The sequence below is a fragment of the Chiloscyllium plagiosum genome, chromosome 24 (assembly GCF_004010195.1).
Source record: "Chiloscyllium plagiosum isolate BGI_BamShark_2017 chromosome 24, ASM401019v2, whole genome shotgun sequence".
NCBI classification, from domain to species: Eukaryota; Metazoa; Chordata; class Chondrichthyes; order Orectolobiformes; family Hemiscylliidae; genus Chiloscyllium; species Chiloscyllium plagiosum.
Genome location: NC_057733.1, coordinates 12,262,063 through 12,285,050, shown reverse-complemented (window position 1 = coordinate 12,285,050; position 22,988 = coordinate 12,262,063). Strand labels below are relative to the sequence as shown.

Here is a 22,988-nt window from a genome sequence, read left to right as displayed (position 1 = left end):
TCACTTGAAGGGGTATTTTGGTGTGCTGCTCATAACGAGAGAGAGCTTTAAACTAAATCAGGGATCAAGTGAGGGCAGATGGATGAATTAAGAGGAGAGGATGAGGTATTACAGTATGGTAGCATAAAGGAAATTGATAATTAAAGTGAGGCAAGAAGGAACAAAGTCTACAAATTGAAATCTCCACCCGCTAATATGGCAAGTGGTTGTGAAAACAATGACTAACATCAATGAAATGGTATTCTATCTGAATGCACACAACATTCACTGTTGGCAAAAATAGAAGTAAACCGGTATGACATCAGTGGAAAGAAAATGGTTGAATCAAATAGAAAGTATGGGCACATCGAAAATAAAGGCAGAATTGGGCAGAGTCAACACGTGAATCTGTCTTAAGTCCACAGTGAACGTCCTCAGACTTTGCCCCAGTGAACTCCTGCTGACAGAGTTTGACCATGAAATCAATCAATATCCCATTACAACTTCATGCTCCCACCTTCACTCTTTACCCTCCCAACTAACTTGGTGCTATCAACAAACTGTATATATATGAGAGTTTATGATCCTTGACCCCAGTCAATTATGAATATTATAAAATACTAAGACTCCAGCACAGCACCCCATGACAGATGCCACAAGTCACATCCTGTACATTTCAAAGGGTAGCTATTGTTCTATTGTCTTTCAACCCATCTTGTGGACATGTTAATATATGTGTCTTCAAAATGGTTTGGTCTAATTTTTGTTAAGGCACTCTGAGTGTGTTGACGAGGTTTGCCAGAGTGACACCAGGAATGAAGGGCTTTATTTAATAGAGAAAACCTGGGATTATCCTCCTTGGAACAAAGATTTGAATAAAGTTAGACAGAGTTTGGATAAATGACAAACAGTTTCTGCATGTGGGAGTGCTGGTAGCCAGGGGACACAGGGTTAGAAAAATTGGCAAAAGAGCCTGAGAGTAAGATTAGCAATTTCTTTACACAGCAGGTTGTTGTGACTTGAAGCATTGATGGAATGGGCAGTAGAAGGAAATTCAATCATAGCTTTCAAAGAGAATTGAACATCTGATTAAAGGAAAAACCTCCCGAATGATTGGCAAGACAGAAAAATGGGACTAATTGGAAAGCTCTTTCAAAGAGGCACAATGGTCTGACTGGTTGTCTTTTGTGCTTTGAACTTGAATGGCTTTTTGAGGTAAGAAATAGGTTCCTGGAAATCTGCAAGGAAAATAGAAACAGTATGAAATACAGGGTATCATCTGTAAGACTGACAGACACGTGTTAACGTAGATAAGTCTTCAACAGAATCCAAACACAAGTATACATACAGAGTTACAATACTGAACAACACATTTTTTTTGTTGTTTTTTGAGCACCGCTTTGTATTTCCTAAGGCACTTCACAGTTCACCAAAAAAACCCAACAAATCGAGTTCTCTCGCTTTTCAAATTGCAGAAACCAGAAAAGCTGCTTATTTCAGACCGGCCTCAAACTCTGATGGGACAGTGAAACCATGGAGTTGCTTATGACCGTGTTTAGGATGGGGTAAGAGACACAACCCCTCCCACACAAGACCACTGAGGCTGGGGCTGTTGTTGAGTTCTCTGTGCTGTTGAGTTCATTGCAACCTCAGCCTAACAGAGACACCGAGTAAGGCAGGTTGCAGAACACAGTATTACTTGTAACCTTCTCATGTAACGGTGGTGTCCCTACTTTGTAATTCGATATCTAACTTGCCAGAATAGGTTTATTACAGATAATTTGTTAAGCTAAGTCATTGAGCATATTTAAGACAGAGATCCTTGATCAGTAAGGGTAATGGAGAGAAGGCAGGAGAATGGGGTGAGGGAAACATAACAGCCATGATTAAATGGCGGAGCAGACTTGATGGGCTGAATGACCGAATTCTGCTGCTATATCTTTATGATCTGGTTGCATGGAGGTGATGTGGCCTTCTGAAAAGGTAGATGTATATCTCCAGTTGGGACCCTGGAATAGGAGGCCTAGGATTATAGTTCAGAGTGACTGCTGGGTATCCAGTGTGGTGTTATTGAGAAATGTTCACCACCTCATCCCTTATTCTAGCTTTCCCTGCCACACTTTATGGCCTTATGAGGTAGAGGAATGTCCAAGAGAGTACTCATTGTCACAACTTCCATAACATAGGGTGATCTCTTGATGCTGTGTTCTCTGTTGTGGTTAAGGATGGAGGTCACCTACAACCGTGACCTTGGCATAACCAACAGGATCAAATTCTTCTGGTGTTTGGCTCTTCGACTTTGACCTGGAACCAACAGAGACTCAATGCTGCTTTACGTTTGTCTTCTGATTATTGGAGTCTGAGTTGAGTCTCTGGCACTTCCCCAGAGAACTCTGCCAGCTGATAATACAACAGGGAAATAGGAGACTGGCAGCTCCATGGTGTATTATGTTCAGTGCTGGCCATGGTACCTTTAGAAGGATATACTAGCCTGAAGGAAGTACAGCATATGTTCACCAGAATGATACCTGGACTCTGTAAGGGTTAAATTATGAGGAAGTCTGCATAAACTACCTTTATATTCTCTGTGTAGTCTGGTAGATAAAGTGGTGATTCAATCAATATTTTCAAGGTGGTGAGGGGAAAATGAAAAGGCAAAAACAGATAATTTATTTCTGTTTGTTAGCACAGAGTCTTACAAAATGGAAACAGACTCTTTGGTTCAACTTGTCCATGCTGACCAATTTCCCAAACTAAACTAGTCCCTTTAACCTACATTTGGCCTGTATCCCTCTAAACCTTTTTCTATTCATGTACCTGCTCAAATGTCTTTTAAATGTTGTAACTGTACCTGGATCTGCCGTTTCCTCTGGCAGTTCGTTCCATATATGAACCACCCTCTGTATGAAAATGTTGCCCCTTGGGTCCCTTTTAAACCTTTTTTTTTTCTCTCACTTTAAAAATATACCTGTTAGTTTGAACTCCTCCACCCTAGGAAAAAGATTGCATCTATGCCCCTCATGATTTTATAAACCACTCCTCAACATTCTACGGTCCAGTGCGAAAAGTCCTAGCCTTTCCTTATAGCTCAAACCCTCCAGTGCCAGTAATATCCTCATCTGAACCGTCTCCAATTTAATAGTATCCTTCTTATTAGCAGAGTGACCAGGACGGTACAAAGTACTCCAAAAGTAGCCTCACTAAGGTCTCAAATTTGGGACAATGTTTGAAAACTAAAGCCAGTCAGGAATGCAATTAGGAAACACTTTACATATGTTAGATTTTTGCAGAAGTTTGGAACCGTCTTCTACAAGTATTTTTAATTTTAAATCTGAGATTGATAGCCTTATGACAAAGAACATGGAATAATGATGAGAAACTTGCATTAGTTCGCAGATCAGCTGTGATTTCTTTGAAAAGTGGAATGTACAGGTCATCTCAATCTGACCAAGGTGGTGCAACAATGCATATGTTTGATAACTGTAGACTACTTCAACTTGAGACTTCAAGAGTTCTTTCCAAGTTCTGACCAAGCCAAAAGTTCTCAAAGGATTGCGCATGATTCTGGGAACACTCCAGCAGCCTAAATGTCACAAATCTGGTTAAACTGGGGTAAGGAACGGTGTGCAGTGTGAGTGTAGCAATGCATAGTGGAACAAAGTGTGTCCAAAACACACACACACACCGTATACTGAGTCTGATCATGCCACTGGGCATGTGGATGTAGGGCGGCATCATTCTCCCTTGTGACAATTATAGAAAATAAAATAGACAAATTATTTGTAATGTTGAGCCTTGCCATACTGAGTACAGAAATTTGGAACATATACATATACAATCTACATCAGATCAGACCCAGACTGCAAAGGGGTTTGAACCCTTTCTGCAGTGTGTTGATCTTGGCAGAGATAATGTTTTGCCGGGTGAAAAAAAAATCAGACAAAAGTCAACAGGCTTCCAGTTACAAGCAAGTAACGTGAAACAAAATCAAATGGATGCTTCAGAAGTAATGCAGAGTCTTCCATGGTTGTGGTTGAATGGAACGTTATTAAATAACTTTAAGAAGCTACCGCACCCAGTACATACAAACAGAAAAGTTGTTTTCTTTTGTGTTCTGATCAGAACATCAACATGTCATCACTTTATCCTGGTTCAAACACAAGACTTAAAAATGACATTACTGTAACAATTGCTGTGTACACAAATTGTCATGATTGCATTAATCAATGTGCTCACAACAAAAATGAGGAACGTAAAAGAGGTTGCTGTCATGTTGCTTCCTTCTGTGTTCAAAGCTGATGATTTAACCCTTTTGTGAGGGGTATAACTTCACTTTGTTTACTGAGAGATCTTTCCATCCTCGAGAATTGACAACACATCTGTAGAAATAGTATTTGTTCATCTGATGCATTACCATGTTACTTTTGCAATGAATATTGTCTTTTTTTCTCCTGCAACGATTGTCAAAATCATATAATTCCAGATAGACTGATTATTGTTGCAACAGATTTGACTGACAATAGACCTTTAAAATTACTTACTTAGCTGATGCAGAATTTTGTCCAGCAAAGGTTAGCAATCTAGCCTGTCCAGAATGTGTCTGTCGGAGAAAACTGGGGAGAAATCTGCCCAGTGCACAAATAGTGTTCGAGGTCAAAACATGTGCCTTTTTCAAGGACACTCGCTGCCATACTTCAGGAATTCAAGGCCTCAAAGGCACTTTGGCAGAACGTGTTGAAAGGTGTGTGTAGAAGTGGGGGTGGGGGTGAAGTCTGGGGTAGGGAGTTAGTGGGCTGGAAAAGGGAGATATTGGGTCCAATGACCAGGTGTGTGTCAGGCAGTAGGTGTTGAGTCCAGTGAGGTCAGGTTGAATCAGGCGGAGTGTGGGGGTGTTGATTCTGATAGTGACAGGTCAGATTGGTCACTTGTAAAATCCACCAGCGCAAACAATCAGGTTGAGTGTTGGTTAGGGAAGGGTGATTCTGGGTCTAGCCAGGGTGAGGGTCAATAGTGGCGAGTGGTTGGTTCGTGGTGAGACTGCAGGTTGGGTATTCAAGTAAGTTTTTGTTTCTCTAAGTTTTCTAGGTAACTATTAAGCTCAGTTGGGGCCTTAATCTCTGACTTTAAGGGCTCTTTGGCGAGATCCAGATACAGGAGAGTTGCCTGTCAGAAGAGTGAATTTCCTGGGATTCCTCACGATCCTGAAGTGCAATTCTAACCTCCAACACCCCAGCACATTCCTGAACCATGGCTCCTGAACCACTCCTCAACCATTCCACATACATTCTACGAATATGAGACAAAGCAAGCGCTTGTGAATCCTTCTGAGGGTGCTCACGTGAGAGCTTGAACAAATATTAGCTTCAAGGGGACTTTGTAATTGTTTTAAAGTCGTTGATGTTTGCGTTACATGGCTCTGCCTATCCTACTGATGTCATGCGCAATTTGTTGTGGAGGCAATGGCCGAGTGGCATTATCACTGGATTGTTAACCCACAGACCCAGGTAAAGTTCTGGGCACCTGGTTTCAAATCCTGCCATGGCAGATGGTGGAATTTAAATTCAATGAAAAGCTGGAATTAAGAGTCTAACGATGACCGTGAACCCATCTGGTTCACTAATGTCCTTTTGGGGAAGGTAACTGCCTACCTTACCTCGTCTGGCCTACATGACTCTTAACTGCCCTCTGGGCAATTGGGAAAAAGCAATAAATGTTGCCCTAGCCAGTGATTCCCTCATTCCATGAATGGATTTTTTTTAAAAAGAGGATTCTACTCCAGCTTTCAGAGGCAGTTAATGTTCCTGTACTGGCCCACCAAGGTAAACATGCCCGACCAAAGATAGTTGTGCTTAATGCTATCATTTTACTAACTAGGTGTTCCTGTTTTCGATATTCTATGGTTAAGGATCTTCCATCACTGAGCACTAAGTGGGCCCAGGACAAAGCAAAGGCACACAGGATTGGTAGCAGTGAACTAGCTCGACAACCTTTACACAATACGGAGATGCCGGTGTTGGACTGGGGTGTACAAAGTTAAAAATCACACAACACCAGGTTATAGTCCAACAGGTTTAATTGGAAGCACACTAGCTTTCGGAGCGACGCTCCTTCATCAGGTGATTGTCACCTGATGAAGGAGCGTCGCTCTGAAAGCTAGTGTGCTTCCAATTAAACCTGTTGGACAATAACCTGGTGTTGTGTGATTTTTAACTTTTTACACAATACCACATCCTGGCAGAGGTGGCAAATGCCACACAGTATCAACAGTGGGATATAATCTGGGAAGATATAACATGGTTTCCACAGTACAAATCTGACCCCACCCCAAAGGACAGAAATCCCAAAAGATCCAGGGGAGACAAAAGCAAAGCAATTGAATTGACTACTTTAAGAGCATTTCTGTTTTGAGAAGATACAATTAATCAGCAATTGAAGTGTGGTTACCAACAGAAAGAGAGAGACAGCAGCAGCTGTGGAAGCAGTAAGAAGGTAATCTCAACATGTAAGAAAATATTCAAGTAGAAGAATAAAAGTTTAAGGAACAATTGACTGTAAGCATTCTTGTGATACCAATGAGAGCACCGGGAAGAAATGGAAAAAAATGTGCCATTCTTTGTAGCAGATTCAAGGTCCGAGATGGATCATCCAGAATACAAGACTGGAAATTCAAGACTTGGTCAGGTAGAACATTGTCTCAAAATTGAACAATAAGCGCAGATGTACTGAAAACTGAGGTTACACATGAAAAGAACTTAATATGGAACAGAATCTCCTTTGGAATAGATAATCAAGATATTTATGGAGGAAATTGGTGATCGTAATGATCCGAGATGCACAAGACTTGTTTATAATGATGGCTGTTGAATTTAAGCTTGGTACAACTGCAGAGGTCATCATCCTATCACCCCAGTTATCAGAGCTTAAGAAGCAGATAGTACAGTCTACAGAGAGGCAGGGGGTCTACACAGCATAACTGTCAAAATCATATAAATTCTACAACTGCACCCCAATATAACACACTCAGTAACACATGGTGATGCTAACTAAAGGTTTTTGTAGGGTATTCTTATAGCATTTTCAATATAATTATTTGTATAGTGTGCTTGGGTCTCCAATATTTAGTTTGCAAAATCTCAAATTCAAGCAAGAAATAACAAGGTACTTTGAAAGTCAATTTGATCAGGCTGATTCAACATGGCTTTGTGAAAGGAAAATCATATTTCACTAACTTACCAGAGTTTTTTTTGAGGAAGTAATGAGCAAAGGGAGACTATATATGTGGTGTCATGGATTTGATAAGATGCCACATCAAAGGTTACCGCACAAGGCGAGAGCACTTGGTGTGGGGTGGCGGTTACAAATTAGCATGGATAAAGGATCCATTAGCTAAAAGAAAGAGGGTTACGTTGGTGTTTTTTTCAGCTGGCAATCTGTAATGAGATGAGTGTCCCAGGGATCAGTGCTGGGGTCACAGCTCTTCACACTTCATTTACAGTACTTGGATGAAGGGGCCCAAGCATACAGTAGCAAAATTTGCTAATGATACCAAGCTAGGTAAGAAAGTAAACTCTCAGGAAGAGGTAAAGAGTCTGTAAAATGGATATGGGTAAGTTAAATGACCGTATTTGCGATCATAGCCACATTAGCCAAGCTGTTATTCATTGGCAAGGCAGGCTTGAAGGGTTAAATGGCCTCCCTTTGCTCTTAATCCTAAACCTCTATGTCCTAGCACTATCACTTTGTGGAGATGCAAGTGTTTAACAGTCCAGCTGTTGTTAACTGCACTCAGTGCAATAAACTTTGCATTTGTACAAGATTATCCTTGCTGTTAACAATCCAGATTGAATAAGGCTCTAACTCTGAGATCTATAATAATAAGTCACTGTAAAATCTTCTGACTCAGATTCTATTTGTTTCTTACAGTTCGATGCATTGAGTCAGACAATATTATTACATCCTTCAGACTCTCTTTTTTTCAGTACTGAATGTATGGAAATTTCTCCCGATTAAGAATTAGATTTTTCTTTAGTTATTCCCATGAATTCCAGTTCCTGAACACCAGATCCATCTCTTTCATTTTTCCATTGCTACTTTCTGAGATGGAACCTGCCTGATCACAACTTTTGTGATTTTTGACCCTGAGTTGAGCTTTTGATCACATCTGTCCAGCCCAGCAGCACTCTATTTCCACTCCTGCTTCAGATGCTCTAGTCCTCCCAATACTCCCCTTCATCTTCCAACATATTTAAACATGAGCTCATCACACTGCTGCTCACATCATACAGTCAAATGTTGTGTTTGCTGATCGACATTGGTTCCTAGTTAAGGAATGTCTCAATATTAAAATTCTTTCTCTTATTTTCAAATCTTCCCTTGGCCATGTTCCACCTTACCACTGTGATTTCTGCCACCCCTACAGTCATTAGAAATTTTTTTATGCCTCTCAAATTTTGGCTCTTTATTCTAAATACTCCACTGTTAGCAGCATTAACTTTCGCTGCCTCAGCCTTAAGCAATGGGTCTCCTTCTCCAAACCCCTCCCACTCCTTTTAAGACACTATAATGTAACCTACCTCTCCAACCAAGTATCTGTCCTAATTAATCCTTCGGTGTATTGGTGTCACATTTTGCTTGATAATATTCCTTTGAAATTCCTTGGAAGCAGAAAATCCTGGAGAAACTCCACATTGGTTAAGAGAAACAATTAATATTGAGTCTGGTATGGGTCAGGGTTTGGAACTCTGAGATGTTTCAAGACACTGTATGTAGTTGGTATTGATCAAAATCCAAACCAATACCCAATTTGGAATAGTGCACGTGTACATAATTGTGCTAATGGGCCCAAATGATTAAAACAGAGCTGGTTAATGATTGATGTGTTTCACTGTCATGAACCACCACTCTGAAGTTATGTTGTTCATATAACTCAACTTTTATGACATGCTATCTGTCATTATAGGTGATGACCTGACACGCTGTGTAGATCTCTACAATCAAACCCAATCCAAATGGTTCGAGGAGATGGTCACAACAACTCTGGTGAGTAATGGGCATAAACATTTCCATGGAGCATTTTCCTTGTTGTGGCAGAGCAGTTGAAATGGCTAGGGATTTGTTCAGAGTGGGAGGAAGCATTCCTTCCCTGTCTCATGAAGAATCCAGCCTGGTGTTAGCTCTCCACTGAGAAAATGTCCTGTACACTAGCATGTTACTCCCCAAGGTCATCCAAATAAATGTTGGTTTATGTATAGATAATAAGAAACCAGTTTCAGATAGTAATCTGATTGAGTTGCTAGTAAATCACAAGTGAGGCAAATAATTTTCCATGGTTTTCCCTTCCTACCTGGGGTGATTTTTTTTTACCATTAACTTGACCTCCTGGTTTTGTTGATGACCACCATTTTCATTTCAGTTCAATGTGTGCGTATGTGGCTGCTACGTGAGGTGAGTGATCAGGGTTGGTTCAGCAGACTGATTAGCACTTTCTAGATTTTGAGTATTGGCCACTTAAGTGGTTTAGCAAGGAGCTTATGTCCGTAAGAGAGAAGCTGAGGCAGGGGTTAATGAAGACCAGACCAAAGTGCAGGCAGATGCTACAGTCCTTTTTCCCTCTATTTATGCACCTGAATCTCATAAGCTGAGATGGCACTATTGATTTAGACCTCTTCAAATGTCACTCTGCAGCCAGATTAGTGAAAATCCTGTAACACGAAGCATCTGCTTTCAACCACAGCCCAGGGACACTCCCTCATGCAGGACATTCCATATACTTAATGATGAAAGAAGCATTTTAGAAGCACTATTTTTATATATCTAAACACAGCAGCCATTTTGTGAACTGCAAGCTACAAATGTGCCACAAACGACACATGACTAATCAATCTGTTTCTGGCAATGTTGGTTAAACATGGAACTTACTCTTTTTTTAAAAAAAAATAATGCAATGGCCTTATCTACATTAACCTACTCAAAGCAGGTTGGACCTCAGCATCAGAGTTAATTTGAAAAGCCTCTGACGATGCAGCATTTCTTAAAGGGGAGAGTTGGCCATACCAAGTCCAAAAGCAGGACTTGAACTCCCAATCAGTTCTGAGGCAGGAGTTCTGCAATTGTGTTAAGCAGGAAAGTCAGGTCTGTGATCAGCCAGGCAGATTCATGTTTCCCTGTGGAGCATACCATATATGTGTTAGTGCAGAATTATCTCCATGATCTTCTGTCACTGAGTTGGGCTTTAATTCACTAAGGTAAATTGATCACATCATTCCTCTGAGATCTTACATTTTCATCAGCTACCCTTATAGATTATTAGGAATTGTAAATCATGGGACCTTTGTCTTCTGCTGTAATTTATGCTGTGAATACACAGATAGAGTTGCAGTTCCTGAAACCTGGGTCTTACACAACCAGTAATAGCCTTGCAGTTAACTTGTTTCCCTGATCATCAGCCACAATGCAATACAATGAAGTTAATATGCCACTAAATCTGACATTAAAACTGATTGTCTGGTGGTGTAAAATGACACAATTAAACATGACATTTCTTTGAGATATGATGGTAGCTTCCACCAGCTGACATTGTTTAGGGGACTGGCTGGACCATAGTCTGTTTTTGTGCTTTATGACTCTGACTCTCTATGGCTTTGCTTAATAGATGACAAAATGATAGGATTATTGGATATCTGTCTCTTTGGAGACTGCTCCACCATTCAGTAAGATTAGTTGTGATCACAGTTCCATTTTTCTATCTGAGACTTGTACCCCTAGACTCCCTTGTCTATCAAAAATCTCTCTAACTCTGACTCAAATAAAATCAATGATCCAATCTCTCCCATCTGTGAGAATCTCTATTCCATCCACTAACAACCCATAGAGACAAAATTCTCCTCTGTCTAAAGAGGGAGAGCATTTATTCTTAAATAGTATCAAATAATTCATAGCAAAAATCTACTTGGGCAATCAGTTGGTGTTAAGACTATGGGTTTCCATTTCTTTTCAATTCATGGGGTGGCACGGTGCTCAGTGGTTAGCACTACTACCTCACAATGTCAAGGACTTGGGTTCACTCCCTGCCTGAGTTGCCTGTCTGTGTGGAGTTTGCACATTCTCCCAGGGTCTGCGTGGGTTTCCTCCCACAGTCAAGATGTGCAGGTTAGGTGGAGTGGCCATGCTAAATTGCCTATGGTGTCCATGGATACTTAGGCTAGGTGGATTAGTCATGGGAAATGCATGGTATAGTGATAGGGTAGGGGCTTGGGTCCTTGTGAATTCTCTTCGGGGGGTCAGTGTAGAGCCGAATGGCCTGCTTCCACACTGCAGGAATTCTATGATTAATTTCTTTACTGCCTGTAGGTATCTGTGAATATTGGATACTGAAAGGACATGAAGAGCCTCCTCCCTGGACGGAGTAGCATCATGGTTACATGGTGGTGGAGTATAACCTTCACAGCAAATGTAGATTGTAGCCTGTGGGGGTGGGGAGAGCAATAATTATCACGACAAAAATGGGACTTGATGAAAGGCACTACACTGTAATGAGCAAAGAGCTGAAGATTAACTTCAAATAATTTAGATTAGATTAGATTAGATTAGATTACAGTGTGGAAACAGGCCCTTCGGCCCAACAAGTCCACACCGACCCACCGAAGCGCAACCCACCCATACCCCTACATTTACCCCTTACCTAACACTACGGGCAATTTAGTATGGCCAATTCACCTGACCCTGCACATCTTTGGATGGTGGGAGGAAACCGTAGCACCCGGAGGAAACCCACGCAGACACTGGGAGAACATGCAAACTCCACACAGTCAGTCGCCTGAGGCAGGAATTGAACCCGGGTCTCTGGCGCTGTGAGGCAGCAGTGCTAACCACTGTGCCACCGTGCCGCCCAAAATAATGCAAGCGTTATTTCCAAGTCTTTTAACTGTATGTGCTAATTGAACAAAAATACTTGAACAAAGAAATCCCTCAACCCTTTTTCTCCAAAAGTACCAAATGACCCATCAGTCCATGTGTACTGTGAGCTTCATGGCTTTTGTGGGAACTTACACCAGAGCTCTGTTGCACTTTGGATGACAGTTTTCCAATGACTTCCTTTCTTATTCTTGACTCCTTCATTTTGAGCCTGTGAGTCATGGTATTTAATCAGATGATGTGTTATTTACTGAGTCACTTACAACATCCTTTACTGAATATATTTTCCTGAGAATTCATAAACCTACCAACCTAAAACACTAACTGCTGATCGAAAGCAGTTTGAGCTCTGATTCTGATTTGAATCAATGAGTGCTACACTGAGAGCTGGTCTGCTGGGGATTGGTCAGCTCAGTTGGCTGGATGCAATATAGAATAATGCCTACAGTATAAATTTAATTTGTGTACTGACTGAGTTTACCATGAAGGACTCTCCTACTCAACCTCTCCCCTAGCTTGAGACATGATGACCCTCCAGTTAAGCCACCACCAATCACCTCTCTCTCTCTCGACTGAGACAGCAACCCTATGGTTGTCTGGAACTATCGCAACTTTACCTTGAGCTGACATGGAAGATCCCATGCACTATTCTGAAAAAGAGCAAAGGAGCTCTTAACCAAGAACACTTAATAAGCAGATAATCCCTTTCTTTTAATCTCCTGGATTATACAAACTGGTTGCTATGCTCTTTATATTAGTAACATTTCAAGCTGTTTTACTTCAGCTTTAGATTAGATTATATCCCCTACAGTGTGGAAACAGGCCCTTTGGCCCAACAAGTCCACACCGAACCTCCGAAGAGTAACCCACCCAGACCCATTCCCCTACTCCCTAAGAATGCACCTATCACTATTAGCAATTTAGCATGGCCAAGTCACCTGAAATGCACATCTTGGATTGTGGGAGGAAACTGGAGCACTTGGAGGAAACCCACGCATACACTGGGAGAAATCTGCCCAGTGCACAAATAGTGTTAGAGGTCAAAACATGTCACTTTTTCAAGGACACTTGCTGCCATACTTCAGGAATTCAAGGCCTCAAAGGCACTTTGGCAGAACATGTTGAAAGGTGTGTGTAGAAGTGGGGTGGGGGCGAAGTCTTGGGTAGGGAGTTAGTGGGCTGGAGAAGGGAGATATTGGGTCCAATGATCAGGGGTGTGTCAGGCAGTAGGTGTTGAGTCCAGTGAAGTCAGGCTGAGTGTGGGGGTGTTGATTTTGATAGTGACAGGTCAGATTGGTCACTTGTAAAACCACCAGCACAAACAATCAGGTTGAGTGTTGGTTGGGGAAGGGTGATTCTGGGTCAAGCCAGGGTGAAGGTCAATAGTGGGGAGTGGTTGGTTCATGGTGAGACTGCAGGTTGGATGTTCAAGTATGTTTTTGTTTCTCTAGATTTTTTTCTTAGGTAACTATTAAGCTCAGCTGAGGCTTTGAAATCTGGGACTTTAAGGGCTTTTGTGGAGAGTTCCAGATGCAGGAGAATTGTGTCAGTAGATTGAATTTCCTGGGATTCCTCTTGATCCTGAAGTGCAATTCTAACCTCCAACACCCCAGCACATTCCTGAACCATGGCTCCTGAACCACGCCTCAACCATTCCACACAAATTCTACCAGTCTGAGATAAAGCAAGCGCTTGTGAATCCTTCTGAGGGTGCTCACGTGAGAGCTTGAACAAATATTAGCTTCAAGGGGACTTTGTAATGGTTTTAAAGTGGTTGATGTTTGCGTTACATGGCTCTGCCTATCCTACTGATGTCATGCGCAATTTGTTGTGGAGGCAATGGCCGAGTGGCATTGTCACTGGATTGTTAAGCCACAGACCCAGGTAAAGTTCTGGGCACCTGGTTTCAAATCCTGCCATGGCAGATGGTGGAATTTAAATTCAATGAAAAGCTGGAATTAAGAGTCTAATGATGACCGTGAATCAGTTGTTGAGGAAAACCCATCTGGTTCACTAATGTCCTTTTGGGGAAGGTAACTGCCTACCTTACCTGATCTGACCTACATGTCTGTTAACTGCCCTCTGGGCAATTGGGGAAAAGCAATGAATGCCGGCCTACCCAGTGATGCCCTCATTCCATGAATGCATTTTTTAAAAAGGAGAGGATTCTATTCCAGCTTTCAGAGGCAGTTAATGTTCCTGTATTGGCCCACCAAGGTAAACATGCCCTACGAAAGGTGGTTGTACTTAATGCTATCATCTGACTTTCATGATTAGATTCCCTACAGTATGGAAACAGGCCCTTCGGCCCAACAAGTCCACACCTAACCTCTGAAGAGTAACCTACCCAGACCCATTCCCCTACGCTATATTTACCCCTGACTGATGCACCTAACACTGTGGGCAATTTAGCCTGGCCAATTCACCTGACCTGCACATCTTTGGACTGTGGGAGGAAACCGAAGCACCCAGAGGAAACCCACGCAGACACGGGAAGAATGCGCAAACTCCACACCGACAGTGCCCTAGGCTTTTGTGGGAACTTACACCAGAATAAGTTCCTACTCCTTCTCAACCTCTCCCCTAGCTTGAGACATGATGACCCTCTGGTTCAGCCACCATCAATCACCTCTCTCTAATGCGACAGCAATCCAATGGTTCTCTGGGACTTTAGCAACTTCATCTTGGGCTGACATGGAAGTTCCCATGCACTATTCTGAAGAAGAGCAAAGGAGTTCTTAACCAAGAACACTTAATAAGCAGATAATCCCTTTCTTTTAATCTCATGAATTATACAAACTGGTTGCTATGCTCCTTAGATTAGTCACATTTCAAGATGTTTTACTTCAGATTTAGATCAGATTCCCTACAGTGTGGAAACATGCCCTTTGGCCCAACAAGTCCACACCGAACTTCTGAAAAGTAACCCACCCAGGCCCATTCCCCTACTCCCTACGAATGCACCTATCGCTATTGGCAATTTAGCATGGCCAATTCGCCTGAACTGCACATCTTTGGATTGTGGGAGGAAACTGGAGCACCTGGAGGAAACAAACCCATGCAGACAAGGGGAGAACGTGCAAACTCCACTCAGACAGTCGCCAACCTCGGTCCCTGGCACAGTGCTAACCACTGAGCCACCGTGTCATCCTGGTGAGAATGTTCAGAGGGTGTGCATATCGATATATTAACTGCATTTCTGCCTGAGTTACAATGTCACACACAGATCCAATAGTAAATTAGTTTTAATTAACCTGTTTGGACATGTAAACCATACATTTGAGGAAGGTGGGATTTGAATCTGCATCCCTTGGGCCCTGGGGTAGTGACCACAAAAACCCTTAAAAGTATTTGCACGTGTGTTTGCACGTGTTATGACATTCCACTGTGGCTAATGGGACTGCACAACATTTTTCTGCAATTTGACCAACTTACACTGTTCTCCCCAGCTAGGGCTTTCTCCTTCCCACCCATGATTCAGATAGTTGATGATCCAGACTGATTCATAGTCAAAAGCCATGAAATTTAGGATACGAGCTCATAGTTACATTAAATTGAACTGTTTTTTGGCAGTTCCTGTTTTGTCGCATTCAGAAGAGCAGCTAACGGTGTCTTTCACATCTGTTTCCTGTTAGGAAAGTGGTGAACTCAGAAAGCAGATCCTGCAGTAGCTGGAAAATACTACACCAGTAATAAATTCAACCCATGTTTACCATTTTTGTGTTGACGCACTGTGCTTTAACAAGGGGATGTACTGAAGAAGAGGCCTTTCAGTATCAGTACTGTTCTGCCACAGTGTAAAAAGTAGCTCTCTGTCTACTAGAATCTGCTAGTTATTCTTAGCTATGGGAACAGATTGTCAGCAATTACCTCCCAAAAGCCTGGCATAACTTCACCGAGCTTTGAGGAAAACAAAATTGAAATGACAAATTCACTGTTGCCACAATACAAAGCGTCATGAAATAAGTGTCAGTTTTCAACTGATGCTTCTCTTTTACGAGTGCTATTTGGACATTAATTCGATGTAAGCTAGACATGTTGCGGCTACTTGTTTGGCAGGAGAAAAATGAGAATTGGCTGGTTCTTTTGGTTTATCTGTCAATCTTCAGTCTCCCTAGACTGCAATGGACATTTAACAAGCAACCAGCCTGATCCCATGATCTCGTGTCAAAATGAGCAATTCACCCCATTGTCGCTGAGATGTCAGTAAATTGTTGAATGGGATCATCTTGAGCAGTAAAGAAGGCATGGAGACTGGGCCTGTGATTTTCCCACAGCCCTGCATTTACTTGCTCGTTTTTTAGTTGGAAAAATCTGACAGCCACAACAATGAAATGGGTTTCAGGTCTGTGATCATCACTACCACTCACTCCTCCCCCCCCAACCTTCCAAGCACACATACTTACACTCTCACTCTCTCTCACCACTCTCTGATCACACTGTCTCTCGCGAGTTCACACTCTCACACACGTAGTGGCACTTTGAGATGAGAGAGACAGGTGGCTCATGTAGAACATGTAGTGCAGTTGGCACAAATAGACTGTGCTGTAGGGTCTGTGTAATAACCTATTTACTAATTGCTGACAAACTCTGCAATTAAAGTTTTTAATGGGCCTATTATTGTTAGAAGTAGCTACACTTTTTTTTCGCTGGATTATGGTGCAAGTTTCCAAATCTGAAAGAATGAAATGTGTAGAATCACAAATTTAACAAAGGGGATTTCAAAGCTTTGTGTCCAACCTGTTGCTTAAATGGATGTTAAATTTGATTAAGTCAGAAGCTTGCAAGTATTAAGGCACGTGTGTGGTAAATATCTCTGCTCATTTTAACCTTTGCAGGAGCTCGAGAGGCTGGAGGTTGAAAGGATCGAAATGATTCGGCAGCACCTCTGTCAGTACACACAGCTTCGCCATGAGACCGACATGTTCAACCAAAGTGTAAGAGAAACTTGCTTGTATGGAACCAGTGGTTACTGCTGCCCTTAGTCAATGATTATCTTGGAAACTCAAGATGGGAGTCAAACTGATAGCAAAGTAATTTTAGGATGTGTTAGCAATGTAGCATCGTAGGAAAACACACCAAGCTGAGTGGTCCACCTGACCAGTTCTTTTAACATCTAATAATGTCTATTGCCAATCTCCTTACATACCTCAACAAGGACTGTAAAGGTATCTGCTTCCACTTGTTGCCTTGTGTGACCTTACGTTAATGAAATCTTTCGAAGAATATCTTGCTCTTAGCACTGCTGCCTCACAGCATCAGGGACCACGCTCGGGCAGCTGTCTGTGTGGAGTTTGCACATTCTCCGTATCTGTGTGAGGGGCTTCCTGTGGGTGCTTTCGTTTCCTCCCGCAGTCCAAAAATGCGCGGGATAGGTGGATTGGCCAGGCTAAACTGCCACATAGTGTTCAAGCATATATAGGTTAGGTGCGTTAGCCAGGGTAAATGCAGGGTTATGGGGATGGAGTAGGAGGGTTGGTCTGGGTGGGATACTCTTTGGAAGGTCGGTGAAGGCTCAATGGGCCCAATGGCCTCTTTCAGCACTGTAGGAATTCAATGTATTTCCTGCAGTGTTTATGAGAAAGCTATCCAAATTAGTAGTCCCACACACCTTGCTCTCACTTTTTTTTTGTCCATTTTTCAAATTGGCATCCCTCATTGGCTGCTTTGCTGCCATCTTTAATTATCTTGACAGTAATACAGAGTGGCTGGGTAATTAAATAGCTCATTGCTGGTCTGATGCTGGCAAAACCCAAGCTGTTTCCAATAGCAACACATCCTTTTAATGGTTTGGCAGGAGTCCAAAATATGAGAGTGCATGAAGGAGAACAATAGCCTTTTGCAATGAAAACTCCTCTTATTTGTCCACTGGGTGGCTATCTCATCAGCGATGAAGGGTTTTGGGAGAGAAAGCTTCTGTCAGCCCAATTTCTCATTGACATTTGATCTACACAACAGATCAGGCATTAGCCTTCTCTATTAATTACCAAAGGTGCAAGGCTGCTTATATACTCAGCGATGCTTTGAAAAAAGGTCAGCAGAACTTGTTTGCCTTTTTAGCAGAGGTCAAGTTCACTGCACTCAGGGACCTCTCCTGTATGCAGTAACAAGTAGTTTAGCAGGTTGCAAATCCTTAACTGGATAGTTTTTGTTTTACATGTGTTCAAGCTGTCTGTAGTACTTCAATTTAATCTCTGGAGTCCTTCACGTACACAGATAGATGTTATTGGATCTGTATCTGGGTGTTAGTTTTCTGAAACTGCCTTGCCGTTTGTCAAGTGATGAGACGTTTTCATGTTCACCCCTTTTCCTAGCTGCCAAACCTGGTTATGTGTAGCAGGTGGTCACTCACATTAGGGTCTGCTCACTCCCACAGGCAGGATTCTTCAGTGGACAGCACAATTTAGGTGCAGTCGAGAATACTCCTGTATGTCACATTGTAGGTTTGCTGGCTGTGATGGACAGGGAGCTCATACATGGGATTTGCACCTAATTCCCTTTGCTGGAGCATTCTAACCATCTGCCGATTGTGGGTGAGACCACTTCATGACACTGGGAGGAGTTGCATCGGTTCTGGGGTTTAGTCTAACTCTCAATATCAGATTAATAGCACATTATATCCCTCTCTTGATTTTCATTCCAACGAGAGGAGAATTATAGTCATGGCTGACCTGATTAATCTACAAGCAAGGTTCAAATTGCTCCAAGTTTGTGGTGTTGCCTTATCTAGGCCCCTGAATGCAGGCAAAACAAATTACAATCAAAGATTCTCTTTGGCAAGTTCCAGGACTTCCTCCTTCTGTACTAATTTTCAGCATCTTTGTTTTTAAATTTGTGTTATTGTAGTAATTAAGATTTTTAAAAACCTATCTTAAAATTGTATCCAAGTATTTTCAGGATAATTGTAGACAATTTTTATCTACTCAAACTACAATTTTTTTGACAATCTCCCAACAGCAGCCATTATTTTTCTTCAACACACCTTGAGAACATTCTATCGGTAAAGATTCTATGGAAATTGAATCAAGAGAGGAACTGAAGTGAAAAGGGCTATTCTCAATGACCCATCTTAGATTGGAATGGAGTAGAAATTTATTGTCATGTGTACTTTTACACGGATAATAGTGAAATGTTTTAAATGTCATCCTGCCTCCGCACCTACATCAATGACAGAAGTCACACACAAGTTTTAAAAAAACTTAAGTCAAAGTTCATCACAGTTCAGTTAATGGCTCTTGAGCTCGGGGAAAATAATTAACAAATTTGTGCTTATGCAAAACGTTACTGTCCAAATTCCAACTTGCACTGTGCCCTTTCATCCACTGTACCTGTGGCCACTGATATACACTGACTCGATGACCTTGCCCCTTCCCATCTCTGTAATCTCTAGCAGCCCCATGACCCTTCCAAAACTTGTACACTCCTCCTCATCGGGCCTTTTACTGATATGTAATAGTAGGCCTATTGGAAGCCATGTTTTCAGGTGATTTGGCCTTGTCTGGAATTCCCTTCTGAGACTGCTAGGCCCCTCTACCTCTCTTCCTTTAAAACACTACTGAAAATCTAGCTCTTTGACCTAGTGTTTGGTAATCTGTCTTATTATCTCCTTGTGTAGCACATTTTGTCCAGTAATATGAGTGATTCATTCTGGATGCCATATAAATGCATGCTACTTTGGAACATTGGCTCAATTCTAGGTTTCCAGGCTGAATGAACTGATGTGCTGGCTACGTATGTCACACAGGCAGTTACTGTGGTCATCAGCACCAATAGTCTAATCGGCGTCTGACAATGTGCAACTCCAGCATATTTCAGTGAGAACTGATGATGGCAACAATGTGGCTGCTCAGGCAATGCACCCCTACTCTATATTTCTCTTCAATTGCTTGTGCTTTCTTTATTAATGTACATGTGGCCTCGTGAGGCGAGCCCAGCTCTCTGTGTGCTAGAGGTAACTTTGTTGAGGGATTAACACACTTCTGTGTTGTACTGGTTTGGACTGCTGGCAACTTTTCAAGATAAAACAAAGCAGTGAGTAGTTTGCCTTTCAAGTATGTGTGATATTTTGTGAATCGTGTCCATCTGGGTGGAACGTATTAGAAAATGAATCACAAGTGCAGTGCAGCGCAGCGCAGCATTAGCTTGTGAGAGGTTCACTAACACATGTAGGGGAGGCGATGGCCTATTGGTATTGTTGCTGGACTGTTAAACCAGAGAATCAGGTAATTTTCTAGGAACTCTGGTTCAAATCCTGCCACGGCAGACGGTCAATAGAAATCTGGAATTAAGAGCCCTTTGGGCAATTAGGGATGTGCAGTAAATGCTGGCTCCCTCAACCTGTGAATATATTTTTAAAAATATATAGTGGGATGTCTTGTGGATTGACTGATTCAAGTCCTATTCCAGGCTTTGCTGGCCACAAAAAAAAAGCATTGTTGATGTGGTTCAACAATCAATGGATCAGACTGCTAAGCATTCCAATACTTCTCTACTATTTGTCATGGGGACGGGGAGAGGAGGGAAGAGTGATTGATTGATTGATTGATACAAAACAAATGCTGCTTGAATTTTCTTTCTGCATGCTTATGATTCAGGTTTCAAGATTGACTTCCTTTTCGTGGAGCTAGGGGATTTCTGAAATCTATTCCAGCTGAGTATGTGTTCTTTGTTGTATGCAGAGACACGTTCTCAGTGAAGGACACCGATATAAGGACAGACATGTGCACGTTCTGCAGATCATTATTAAATGTATCGTCATTTTCGAACAACAATTTGATGTATGAAGCTCTGTAGTATTGTATCGGAAAGTTTTCACTTCAAACCACCATCTGAATGTATGACCTGTGGATGTTGGGATACAGTTGGGATTTCACACAAGACATTGTTTTTTTTTTAGATTAGATTACTTACAGTGTGGAAACAGGCCCTTTGGCCCAACAAGTCCACACCGCCCCACCGAAGCGCAACCCATCCATACCCTTACCTAACACTACGGGCAATTTAGCATGGCCAATTCACCTGACCTGCACATCTTTGGACTGTGGGAGGAAACCGGAGCACCCGGAGGAAAGCCACGCAGACACGGGGAGAATGTGCAAACTCCACACAGTCAGTCGCCTGGCGCTGTGAGGTAGCAGTGCTAACCACTGTGCCACCGTGCCGCCCAAACATTGTGTAAGAATTTTGAGGGGCAGAGTAGCATCATGGTAATACTGCTGGACAGGAATCCAGTTAAATGTTCAAGGATGATGGGTTTGTATTATATAAACTTAAGAACAACAAGCAGGAGCAAGCAATCCTGCCCACTCTCTCCATGACCCTTCAATCCATTAAAACCCACTCTATCCTAACCTGGTCTGACCTACATGTGACTCCAGACCCACAGCAAAGTGGCTGATTCTGAAAAGGTCCAGCAACAGCTTTTCAGAATCTTCAAGGCAGAGATTGATAATTCCTTGCGAGATCAAGAATTTAAGGGCTATGGGGATAGTGCGGGTAAGTGGAATTGAAATGTCCATCAGCCATGATTAAATGGCGGAGTGGACTTGATGGATCGCATGGCCTTCCTTCCATTCCTATGTCTTACGATCTAACACTTTGTTCAAGAGCAATTAGGGATGGACAACAAATACTGGCCTCACCCGTGATGTGCACATTGCTGCTCTTTGTTTTTCATTCTCTCTTGCAAAGAGTAGACAACTTATTGCACATAGTCTGCCTGAAGTATGATGTTGAATAGATGTTTTTGCCAACTTGGAGGAACAAGTGAGAAACAAAAGGTCTGAACTCTGAGAATTCTAGACTGACTTTAGCAGTGAGTGAGGGTACTTCTTCATCATGGAAGCAAACCAAGTCTGATGTAGACATGGTTATGGTCAGGGAAGATGTGTTCAGAGCTCTGTTAACTGTTAATCAGCTCTGAGTCCTTACCCCATTTACATTCTCCTCACAGTAAACTAAAGGTGGTACTCAAAATAATGAGGGAGTTTTTCTTTGCCCTTAAAATAAGCATGTCTTCCACATTATCTCCTGAAGTCTTGAAAGTACTGCTAGTCTGACAATGTGCATGGCTGTCGTTTAGAAATCTTCACAGGCATCATTCACCTCAACAGCCACTAAAGAGTTGTCATCGGAGGCTTGTCTCCATCACTTGTTCACAGACATGACTATCTACAGATTGTGTCTGCCACACTTTGTAATTATCAAACAAACTTGTGCACAATACAAGCTGCTGCTTTTAGTGCTGTTGAAGCTATCAAGTTCTGATTATGTGACCGCTTGTAGTTAAGTGATCAAGTCAATTAACTTTTCTATCTTTTAAGGATGGTTTAACGTTCTTGAAACACAATTCATCTTCCTTCTTCTAAATACCTACCTGAGCTGGATTCCTGCGATTTACCCCTTTGCTCTGAATTTTTATTTAACTGACTAACCTAGTGACCTGCAGCATGCTCCATCAGAAAAGTGCACAGTTAGTGTTGGTACCAGTAGACTGTCACTGGCAACAATGGATGGCACGATGGTTAGCACTGCCGTCTCACAGCATCAGGGAACCGGGTTCGATTCCACCCTCAGGTGACAGTCTTTGTGGAGTTTGCACATTCTCCATGTGTCTGTGTGGTTTCCTCCTACAGTCCAAAAACGTGCAGGTTAGGTGGATTGGTCATGCTAAATTGTCCCATAGCATCCAGGAATGTGCAGGCTAGGTGGATTAGCCATGGGAAATGCATGGTTAAAGGGACAAGGTAGGGGCATGGGTCTGGGTGGGATGCTCTGCGGAAGGATGGTGTGGATTTGATGGGCTAAATGGTCTGCTTCCACTCTGTCAGGATTCTGTGTTTCTTAAGTGTCTGGAGGAGGTTCTTTCTACTTAATCTCCTGCATTTTTTGAATAAAATGACCTTACATGCAAGGAACAAATCAAAATCTATGAGTGACTTGTCCTATGAAGCATAGTTTTTGGATTAGTGGTGCTGGAAGAGCACAGCAGTTCAGGCAGCATCCAAGGAGCAGCAAAATCGAAGTTTCGGGCAAAAGCCCTTCATCAGGAATAAAGGCAGAGAGCCTGAAGCGTGGAGAGATAAGCTAGAGGAGGG

General features: G+C 42.2%; 1 protein-coding gene across 4 annotated transcripts in view; it reads left to right on the top strand.

Moving 5' to 3' along the window:
* The window catches only part of gas7b (growth arrest-specific 7b), a 449,937-nt gene that overhangs the window by 420,179 nt on the left and 6,770 nt on the right, over nt 1-22,988 (top strand). For all 4 annotated transcript variants that reach the window (XM_043714439.1, XM_043714440.1, XM_043714441.1 and 1 more), the window contains exons 12-13: nt 8,939-9,018; nt 16,731-16,829. In XM_043714439.1, the coding sequence (XP_043570374.1) occupies nt 8,939-9,018; nt 16,731-16,829 (179 nt within the window). The remainder of the gene's footprint in view (nt 1-8,938; nt 9,019-16,730; nt 16,830-22,988) is intronic.